The 11,790-nt window shown below is 39.3% G+C and overlaps 1 protein-coding gene and 1 long non-coding RNA gene across 2 annotated transcripts in view; one reads left to right on the forward strand and one right to left on the reverse strand.

Moving 5' to 3' along the window:
• Nucleotides 1-8,596, forward strand: part of LOC309482568 — a 97,835-nt gene extending 89,239 nt beyond the window's left edge. The window contains exon 3 of the long non-coding RNA XR_014200302.1: nt 7,245-8,596. This is a non-coding gene — a long non-coding RNA (uncharacterized lncRNA). The remainder of the gene's footprint in view (nt 1-7,244) is intronic.
• Nucleotides 1-11,790, reverse strand: part of rngtt (RNA guanylyltransferase and 5'-phosphatase) — a 116,204-nt gene that overhangs the window by 90,688 nt on the left and 13,726 nt on the right. Inside the window, exons 5-7 of the mRNA XM_082147934.1 lie at nt 8,603-8,678; nt 1,862-2,114; nt 1,604-1,713 (exon numbers count right to left, since the gene is read on the reverse strand). Coding sequence (XP_082004060.1) covers nt 1,604-1,713; nt 1,862-2,114; nt 8,603-8,678 — 439 coding nt within the window. The remainder of the gene's footprint in view (nt 1-1,603; nt 1,714-1,861; nt 2,115-8,602; nt 8,679-11,790) is intronic.

Genomic DNA, 11,790 nt, shown 5'->3' on the forward strand with positions numbered 1-11,790 from the left:
AGCACATAAACATTTTTTATTTATTATAATGGGACACATTGCTGGGTGGTTTTAATTGATCTCCACTCATCAATGAAAGTAATCATGGCTGTCGCTTTATCAGGATAAAAACACACGGCAGAACTCAGCTGAGACACGCTCCATTAATAGGCTACAAATATGCTTCCAATTAATTATTAGGCGCTTAAAGGCACAAATGTCATGTGCTTCGGACAATGTCAGAGTTGGCAGGAAATGAAAACTCACCCTATCTATTTTCTAAATGCATGTTATTGATATACAATTCATCCATGCATATTTCACTTAAAAACACACACACTGAGTGGCAACAAGACTGAGCGACAGCATTGGTTTTCAGCGTGAATGCAGCGAAAAACACACGAAACATCTAAAACGGGAAAGAGCTTTGCGATTGACTGTACAACTATAGATTTGACAAGAAATCTGAGGTATATTTTTACAGACTGCCGAAAGCTACAGAACAGAGAAGCAAATGGATCATTTCAATTCACAGAAACAACTGGATCCAGGCAGCGAAAGTGGATTTCTGTGTTAATATGCTGAATTTAGGGATAAAATGCCCTATATATTGTATTGTTATATATTGTATAGAAACTCATCAATAAAATTCTGCATAATTCAATGCTTTTAAATAAACACTGCCAAAAATGTGTATTTTGTTTTAGGGCTAGCTGATATGATGAGACTGTACTTAACATTGATATAAGTGATCGCCCGGGTTTAGACCTATATTGTATTTATATAAAGCATTCACAGGCAAATTTGTTTTATGTATTTCCCCGGCCTCTAAATCAGGATCATATAAATGTCAGGAAACACGATTCCTGCTGCATGTCAATATCCGTGGATCTCTGGATCTTTGGTAAGCTGTAAGGAACACTATATTGAGTTCAGCCTTTAGTTTAAACTGATAATCGTTTGTTTTACTCGCGTTTTCCCAGTTTCCCCTATTAAATCCAGTCACGCAGCAGCTCTTCTGCCACTCAGTCCCGCCGAGAGAGTGTGTTCCCGCGGGAAAGTGACGTCAATGCATTCCCTCCATTAGTCTGCTTAACCCCGCTTCCTTAAGCTCCTTTCTTACAAACACATTCAGATATGAGCCTTTTTTTTTTTAGAGGTTTAGTTCTTATTTTGGTAACACTTTACAATAAGGTTCATTAGTTAATGAATCAACTAACATGAACAAACAATGAGCAATACATTTGTTACAGTATTTATTAATATTAGTTAATGTTAGTTAATAAAAATCCAGCTGTTGATTGTTTGTTCATGTTAGTTCACGGAGCATTAACTAATGTTAACAAATACAACCTTTGATTTTAATAATGTATTAGTAAAATGTTGAAATTGAAATTAATATTAACTAAGATTAATTAATGCTATAGAAGTGTTGTTCATTCTTAGTTCATGTTAACTAATGAACCTTATTGTAAAGCGTTTCCCTTATTTTGTACCCAGTTCACGCCCCACACACTCCCAGTCCTCACCGTCTGACACTTGAGTACTTGACATGTCAGTGACACGGGCTCAGAGCGTCTGCGGGGTGTAAAACACACACACACACACACACACACACACTCACTTGTCCCACTCGGAGAACTCCTGACATTTGCGCTGGATGGAGCCGAGCTTAGGCTGTGACGTGACTTGAGAGACTCCTTTGACTGTCACCCCCTCCAGAAACACAGCGCCCTGAAACACACACACACACACAGACAACAGTCACGAGTGCACACTAAACGCACACTTATCACTACTATCCCAGATGAGCCGTGCCGTATCGGGCCAGGGATATTCCATCGGGACATTGAAAGCATGAGCTGAAATGAGTTTTCCGCACCACTTTTAGTCGTTCTTTCTTCTTCTTGCCCTGACTGGAGTGAGAGGAGCTGGGCTCGGACCCCTGAGCGCTGGCGTTCCCGTCGTCATCCACATCTCCATCCTCCTCGTCATCGAAGCACCACTCGGGGAGAGCGGGGGCGGCCGGGGCGTCCTCCACATCCCCATAGCGCCGGAAGAGCTCCTTCAGGTAATCTCCTTTATAGATGCCCGGGGACCGAGCCTGAGCGAACGCCGCCACAGCCGCCTCCACACTGACGAGAGGAAACACACATCACTCACGTCCTGCAGGATACACTCACTGCAATACTACATACATCATACTAGGGATGCACTTAGGTTTGAACATTTTGGCTGATACCGATAACCGATAATTTGTTATATTCGATAACCATTGGCTGATCAACCTTAATCAAAATTTGTATTTCATTTTTGAGAGCCTGATTACACAAACAAAAGTCTCATGACCCAAGCACACGATTATAATGTTCTCATTAAAATGTATGTAGCCTATATGACAGACTCGCACTGCACATGTTGCGCTTTACTGTATTTTCCTTTTTTTTTTTTGTGATTCCAATCATATTTCCATCAGTTCAAAGCCATCATGGTGAACAGTGCGCATCTGAAGTGTCTCAGCTGAAGGAAAAATGCATTATTTATCAGTTATAATATATCGGCCAAATTTTCTTTTCGGGCCTAAAAAGATAACATTAAAAATGGTGCCCAAAATCTCGTGCATCCCTAATTCATACACTGCAAGATTAATTACTCTGATTATTTTTTTATTTAAATGTAAATAAAATAAACAAATTCAAAACAAGATTCTCATTTCATTTATGATGTTAAATGTATCAATCTACCAAAATGGCAAATCATGTTTAAAAGCAACTTTTACACTGCATAAAAAAAAAAAAAAGTGCTCTTTTACCTTTCATTTCTATCTACCAATCAATAAAAAAAAATGAAACTGGTCAGATCTCTAAATTAATTTCTCTTTTTTTTTGGAATTATAAGTGCTGGGTGGCATTTTTATATCTCTAGAAATTTAAAGTTGCTAACCATGTCCAAGCTTTAATATATATATTAAAGTTTCTATTTATTAACTATTAACTACTTTCTCTTAATTTAAAACTAAACATTTCTTTAGATCACGTATACTTTTTTAATATATTACAACAATTACTTACATTATCATTCAAAAGTTTGGGGTCAGGAAGATTTTATCATTTTATTCATCAAGGACACATTAAATTGAAAGACAAAAAGACAAATATATATATATTTCATATAAATGCTGTTTTTTAAACTTTCTATTCATCAAAGAATCCTAAAAAAGTGTTTCCACAGAAATATGAAGCAGCGCAACTGTTTTCAACACTGATAATATTCAGAAATGTTTCTTGAGCATCAAATCATCATATTAGAGTGATTTCTGAAGGATCATGTGACACTGAAGACTGGAGTAATGATGCTGAAAATTCAGCTTTACTAAATCACAGGAATAAATTACAAATATATTACAATAGAAAATTATTATTTTGCATTGTACACAATAACAATATTACTTCAGTTTCAGTTTTTAATTAATTTATGATCAAATAAATGCCTTGGTGAGCAGTACCCCTGCATTTTGATCTCATCTTTACACAATTAGTGCAGAATCACCCACTAATAAACATTATTAATGCATCAGTTATCATGAGATAAGAGGAGCCAGCATCATATCTTTGAGCTACAGCAGAATGTCTTCACTTACTGGGGGAAAACTAACACATGGCAATACGATAAAATTCGAACAATTAAATGCTTTCCTCGAGACAACACAGCCCTTTCCACTAGCATGCCTGACTGAACATAATGAAGTATCGATGAGCCGAACCAGGTGTGGAAGAGGCGGGACTTAAAAACACCAGAGTAAACAGAAGTGCTCGTGTCGGGTGTTACAGACCAACTGCTTTTGCTCCAAGGCCAAAACATGGATCCAGTGGAAACCCAAAACTTTACTGAAACTGATTATCATACAAAAGTTTTTAAAAAAAATTTGCTAAAGCTCAAACACTTAATATTTCCATGCATTAGTGCAGTGGTTCTCAACTCCAGTCCTCGGGACCCACTGCTCTGCACATTTTGTATGTCTCTCTTATTTGACACACTCAGTTCAGTTCATGGAGTCTCTCCTAACGAGCTGATGATCTGGTTCAGGTGTGTTAAATAAGGGAGACATACAAAATGTGCAGAGCAGTGGGTCCCGAGGACTGGAGTTGAGAACCACTGCATTAGTGAATATGCACAATAATATGCCTAGTAATTAATATGATATGAAGCTGAAAGGCAGACCTGATCATTTGGTTTCTAAATGTCTCTCAAATCTTGATGGTTTCATGCTCTCAGCGGTTCAGAAATGACCAAACATCATCACTGTGGCGAGTCGAGCTGTGTTTCATGTATTCTGCATCATTGCACGCTCTTGCTCACGGTGTCTGAAGATGAGGGCTTTTCATGCAGCCCATCCATACTGCCATTTTCTCCCACTTTTTAACATTTATTTTGCTATCCTAACTTTGCACGATTCATTTCATTTTAATATTTGCATTTAGCATATTTCCTGCGCAGTCCACAACCTTATACACACATGTGATGAGAGATGCGCTCAACGGTGAGGGCTTATATATATATATATGCTCAAACCAATCAAATCAATGTCATTTCTCGAACACTTTTCAGCGCATTGAAAGCTCCAGTGAGAGAAACACAATGAAGACGACTCTAAGCCTGAAGACTCGAGATGACTTCAACATGCTGGCCTTCACACACGGGACTAAACTAGCATTATGTGTAAATCTTCACAAACCTGCAAGCGAAGGCAGTTTGTCAAGCTTGCTGTTGTTCACTGCACTGCTGTGAGGGACCGAGTTAGTCCCTATCTATCTCAGCGACAGGGTTTTAGAAGCGTGCAAATCCAACACGTCTCCTTCAAGTACTTTAGTGCGCTGCTATTTGACTGGCAGACTGCTTAGTTCATGAATATTAATTAGGTCATGTTGATCGGTTAGCAAACTTCCCAAAGCGTCCAGTCACAAGAAATTCATATTCATGGACCAAGTCTTCTTTCCAAATCATGCCTGTCAGCTAATCAAGCGAAAGAGCAACACTGTGTAACATAATTCATATTCATGAGCCAAGCCTTCGTTTATGAACTCGCAGCCATGAACAAAACTGAGTCTGTGCTCCTGATGAGACAGAAAAACAGTTTGAGTATTTCCCTCTCAAATCTAAACTAGACCATAAAAAAAAAACCTAATTTTGAGAGTAAGTCAGAATGTGTTTGCTAGCACTGTTTTATATTCTGCTCTGCTGTCCTCTCGGGGTTTCAGCCCTGTCCCTCCGACCGTACGGTCACGAACACTGACCGAAGGTGACAGAGGTAAAGCCTTCACTTCTTCACATGTTTTTTTAATGCGCCCTCATTGAAATTTCAGCAGATGTCTCCGAGGCAGACCTACTACTGTTCCAAGCCTTTCCATTTAGAGATTACAACTCAGACTCAGAGACTTGGAAATGACTTTTAACTTCCTCCACAGTGAAAGACGTCAGCAGAGTTTTTCTGATCTCTTCAGCAATTTCTTCTGAAAAATGAACACACAATTTCTATGCTTGAAGAGTGACTCTGATTGTAAGAGGGAATGATATCAGACCGACTCTCATCACGTCTCACGATGATCAATGGGTGTTGACAAATAACAGGGACGAGAGCACTTTTGCTTTATCCAGCATGAAGAGTTTGTTGATATTGAGATTAATTGAAATAAGCAAAGAAGTGTTCCTGCCTTCAACCCGGGATGTTTCTACTGTCGACTTTGGAAGTTTTTAAATTTTGCCATGATGTGTGATCAAATGATTTTAGTCGGAATCCAATAGACACATTAGGCAATATCATATTTCTTTTTTCATTTATGGACAAAGACACGAGGCGTTTTGAGTGCTAGAATAACAAAATGAAGAACAAACGATGCTTTAAGTGTTTTTAATTGGTGCTTTCGGTCATTGACTATGAAGAAAAGTGTCCATGTAAATGACTGGGCTTTATAAAGGGAATTCTGTGCAGGTTCTGGCGTACGCATGCTTTTATAAATCTGAATCTTGTGTACGCACACTTTGAGGATGAAATCTACAGTAAGTTTTATATATGAGGCCCCTGGTGCTCAGGCACCTCAGCCGTTTAGGGCTTCGATCAACTGGGAGAAGAGCAAACTCTCCCCAGTGCAGAGCATCTCTTTTCCCAGGATATGTCCATATGACAGCACATCTCAGGAACGGGCACACTCAGTCGATGCTGAACTCCCTGAAGAAGGTTTCCAAGGCTCCTGGGTCATATGGCGTCCTCAGAGACGGTTACGCCTTGAGTTTGGTCCGGCACACTCTCACCTGATCCTAAGACCCCGGTCCGGGGACGTGCCCGAAGTTCCCACAACCCCCTTTAGGGACCAAGTGTTGGCTCAGGATGAGACAGACCCAGCCGTGTTATTGCTGTGTCCAGTACACACTCTGAGTGTTTCCTTGAGACCGCTTACAGAGCTCATATACCAGACCACACGCAGAGATTACTACTTGTATAACATATAGAAGCAAAAATAACCATATTTTAACATATACACTAGTACATACTTTTAATGTTTTTGAAAACAAATGTCTCTTAGGCCGTGTGTCCACCAAAGCGGTTTTAGCCAGCTGAAAACGCTGAGCGCTCTGCTGTAAACGCCTAACTATGGGCGCTTGAGAGCGTTTTTTTTCCCAGTTGAGACGCTTTGCTTGTTATGATACGGATTATCCGTGAAAGTGTTACTAGTATCTCATTTCACACATATTTTGTTTCTGTGTTGATTCTATATTCAAATGTTGATACAATGTAATGTATTTTCTCTGGCTCTTGTTTTAAATGATTTTGTTCCGTTATTATGCGTGTTGTTGTCATCGGTTGACGTTATACAAGCAGAATGTGGCGGTTGGTCGGTGTGGTATTAGTCCCGCCCCTCATCCACTGTGATTGGACGGTTGGGTGACAGTGATGAGCGCTGCGTTCTAGCCAAAGTTGAACATTCTTCAACTCTCGGCGACCTTCAAAAAACACTGAACGCCCAGCGCTTCAGCGTGAAAAAAATCTCAGCGCCTCGTTACGCTCATGCCGTTTTAAAAACGTGGCAAAACCTCCCATTGAAACCAATTGAAAAAATACACCAGCCGTGTGAAAAAAACGCTTTGGTGGACACATGGCCATATGCTTACCAAGTCCATATTTTTTACATTATTTTAAAGCATTCATCCATTAATTACATTATTTTAAAATGTAATATATTTCTGTGAGAGTGAATCTGAATCTTCAGAATCATTACAGTTGCGCTGCTTCATATTTTTGTGGAAACACTTTTTTAGGATTCTTTGATGAATAGAAGGTTTAAAAAACAGCATTTATATGAAATATATATATTTTTTGTAATGTTGTAAATGTCTTTACTATCACTTTTGATCAATTTAATGTGTCAAGAAACATTTGTGTTTATTATCAGTGTTGAAAACAGTTGCGCTGCTTCATATTTCTGTGGAAACCGTGACTGTTTTTTATTTGTCTTTCAGGATTATTTAATGTGTAGAAAGTTCATTATTAAAGAGCAGCATTGATAGAAATCATTGATAATGTAAAGTGTGCTTGCTGAATAAAAGCTAAATCTTAAATGACCCCAAACTTTAAATGGTTGAAATGAACATCGAGCACCAGACAGATGTGGGTACTTCCTAGGCTGTGGCAGGTCTACCCTTACATTTTAGTGCATAGACACGAGTAAATTATATTTAGTGTGATTTGTAAGTTTGCAGTCTGTATTAAATGTGATGAGAGAAAAAATAGTGGCAAGAAAATGTCTTTCTATCATGAAGTCCTGGTGAGCTGCACAGAGACAGACAAACACACAGCATGAAGTCTGATGCACAAACAAATCATCCTAATGAATCTGTTCTTTTAGTTACGGTTTAAATTAGTCTGTCAAATAATTCACTGATGAGGGTATTTATTTATTTGGCAACACTTTATTTCACAGTGTCCTTGTTACATATGTTACATGTACTTACCATAGTAATAACAGTAAATTATGCATAATTACATGCAACTAACCCTCAACCCTAACCTAACCCTAGAGTAAGTACATGTAGTTGCTTAATATTACTCAGTACTTAACTATATAATTACACTGTAACAAAGACACCTTAAAATAAAGTGTAACCAAATATTTTAATTTATTTTGTAATAAGTGATATTTTAGGTAATTAATGTGTGTGCAAAAAGAGCTTTTTTAGGTTTGCTTGGCTTGGTATCCTCCAGCTACTGTGGCTGGTCACCCAACAGGGTTCATTTAGTGGCCAGTCTACGTGTGTTCATTGGTGAGTGCTCGTGTGTGTGTGTGTGTTCATTGGGTGAGTGCTCGTGTGTGTTCATTGGTGAGTGCTCGTGTGTGTGTGTGTTCATTGGGTGAGTGCTCGTGTGTGTTCATTGGTGAGTGCTCGTGTGTGTGTGTGTGTGTGTGTGTGTGTTCATTGGTGAGTGCTCGTGTGTGTGTGTGTGTTCATTGGGTGAGTGCTCGTGTGTGTTCATTGGGTGAGTGTGTTCATTGGGTGAGTGCTCGTGTGTGTTCATTGGGTGAGTGCTCGTGTGTGTTCATTGGGTGAGTGCTCGTGTGTGTTTTCTAACCTCCAGTCCATTTTCTCCACCAGGTAGGCACATATTAAGAAGCCCGTGCGGTTGAAGCCATGTGTGCAGTGAACGCCTGCGGGAGACAGAACACAACAAGTGACTTAAAACTGAATCACACAGACCACCCACCTGCCAGACCAATCATTTCTGGGCACATGAACGATTTTCCTCCTTTACTGGAATCAATATCATCATTTTTGGTTATTTATGCAGTCTGTGTGCATGGGCGGATCTAGACACTGGCCTTTGGAAAGATGCAGTGGTAATTGATGACAAAACAAAGCCCTTCATTCTGGGAGGACTGCTCTCCTCTTCATTGATACACATATTAAATATGCAGCACTGAGTGCTGAACTCTGCTCAAGCCAGCCGCAGCTTGAAAATAGCTGTGAACTTATTAAGATAATTACAGTCATCAGGGGGAAGTGGCGAGAGACGGGCTTTACGAGCGCTTCTTTCATAGAGCTGGCCTTTTGTTTTGAGTTTGCCATTTTTGTGACAGGGTACTGATCCAACATAACAATGAAAAACAGTGAGATGCAAAGGCCATAGCCATCCATCTAATGCATATGAACATAGTAGGGGCATCACAATATATTGGCAATGACTGATATCAGTTAAATACTGATATTGTATTAACACTAATAATATTGTAATTAATCCAGTGCCAGTTACTCCAACACAGTAGCATCTGATCATAGAAATTCGGTACTCCAGTCAAATCACGTTTATTATATAGCACTTTATACAATAGATTGCTTAGAAGAAGCAGCTTTACAGTATTAAACGTTTAAAAAACAGGGTCAGTGTTGCTTTCAATTATAATTAAAACTTTAGTCTCTCCTATAAAGCGTCTCTCCAGTGTGTTCACATTATCACTCAGGTCTGAGCTCGACGGACTGAACAGAAGACAGAAGATTTACATCTCAAAAGAGGCGGAGCCACAGAGCCACGCCCACCGATTACATCATCATCACCACTGACCAATGGTAGTTCAAAGGGGTTTAAGTTTGCTTTGGCAACTTCGAACAAACTTCGTTTAGGCCTGATTTAGTTCGAAGTGTTTTCACACCAGTTCATTATTCGATTTGATGTATATTGGGGGCTTAATGCGGGTTGCCAACCGCAGTAAAAAAGTAAAAAAAGATGACGACGCAGTGTGTAGCTACTACTGCCCACAAAATCATTTTTATGGTAGAATTTTAATTTTAGTTAACTATAATAACCCTATAAGCAACATTTGAGACAGCCAGGCCTCTCAACTCCCTTCTCTATTACCGGGGGAAAACCAAATATAACATCAGATGGCTCATACTGTGTTGTTCTGTTTGTGTGTAGCATTTGTCAAGGCACAGCATGCGATGGAGGGACTCTTGAAAAGGTCAGAGACTCCTGGCCTCAGCCCGGCTTTGGTGATATGGTCTGCAATAAAACAGGTGACCGGCTGTGGAGGTCTGAGCAGGAACTACAGGACATGTTTGGTGGAGGTTATTGCTTTCAACCATTTATTAAATCTAAGCGTTCACATACACTACCATTCAAAAAGTTAAAGTTAATACTAAAAGTTAATGAAATACTAAAGTGAGAGTGAAGACTTATATAATGTTACAATGTTTTAATGTTAAGGCATCACTGTTAAAAAAAGGGATCACTGTTTCGATAGAAATATGAAGCAGCACAACTATTTCCACCACTGATAATAATCAGAAATGTTTCTTGAGCATCAAATCGGCATATTAGAATGATTTCTGAAGGATCATGTGACACTGAAGACTGGAGTAATGACGCAGAAAATACAGATTTGATCACTGGAATAAATTACATTTTACAATATATTCACATAGAATATAACTATTATAAATTTCAGAATATACAGTTTTTACAGTTTTTGATCATGTTGTGGGGGGAAAAAGATGACTAATTTATGCAGAAATCAACATAATGTCACGGTGGGCTTGCAGTATAGTTAATGAAACGGATCTAATCGCAGCAGACAGAACTCAAGGTATTCAGAAAACACAGGAAGTAAACAACCAAACCTAACTCGATGAGAACCGACAAACTACAGGAAACTCGGAGTTTAAATAGACAAACCAGTCAATGAAAATAACAGCAACTGTTGATCAAGTAATGAAAACACATGGAAACAACTGAAAACCAGGTCACAGAACTAAACGAGTGCTAAAACAGAGACAAACAAAGGGTGCTTTCACACCTGCCTCATTTAGTACGGTTGAATCGCACTAGAGTTCGTTTTCCCCATTGGTGCGGTTCGTTTGGACAGGTGTGAATGTGGCAATCGCACTTTTGGACTAAACCAGTTGCCGTAGTCAGCTGCGCTGTGCATTATGGGATGAGGACAAATGTTTGTTGACAGTTTGCACTTTAAGCATGGCAGCTCGAGGACAAACTTGGAGTTGTTGTTTGTTGGAAGTCTGTTGGAATTTTCCCGCACGTTAATTCTAACCAATCGAAGTGCAGTTATGGAAATGCGTTCAAGACACATCTGGCCAACGAGTGATGTGGATGCTGTCACGTGACTGCATTTTAGTTCGTTTTATCAACTCAGTGTGGTGTGAAAAGGAAGCAAAACGCCTGAAAAATGCTACAAAGTATCATTTTTCGGCCTTGGTCCGGACCAAACGAACCAAACTACAGATGTGAATTGAAAGCACCATCAGATGATCCCTAACACATAAAAGGGTTTACATATATTGTCCTGCATCTGTGGCGAGTCCCGAGTCCTGGGACTGCTGGTCGACTAACCAATAGCCAGCACAGTCCAGGACAGGTTAGATGAAAATAAGAGTCGTTTCAGAGCTGGGACGAGTTCTTACATTTTTATGAAATATTACGAATAATAACATAATAATGTGCCCTGATGAAACGTTTCCAATACGATACACCATCTCTCACTGCCCTGGGAGTGAAACTGTCCTTTCATCTGTACAAGTGGAAAAGAATTTCACATATTATCTACAGACCTTGATAAAGTGTCTTTATTAGTAAATCATAGGCAAAAACAGGAAATGTTTTCTTTTCTCCAAAGTGGACGCTTGCCAAATGTCAAATGATGGCAAAATGAACAGATTCAACCAAGCGTAACGTCTATTAGTTCCTGATCAGCCCTGCCTTCACATGAACATCATATTTACACTTACAATGACTCGACGAAGTATCACCAA

Source organism: Leuciscus leuciscus (genome assembly GCF_965113295.1).
Source record: "Leuciscus leuciscus genome assembly, chromosome: 19".
NCBI classification, from domain to species: domain Eukaryota; kingdom Metazoa; phylum Chordata; class Actinopteri; order Cypriniformes; family Leuciscidae; genus Leuciscus; species Leuciscus leuciscus.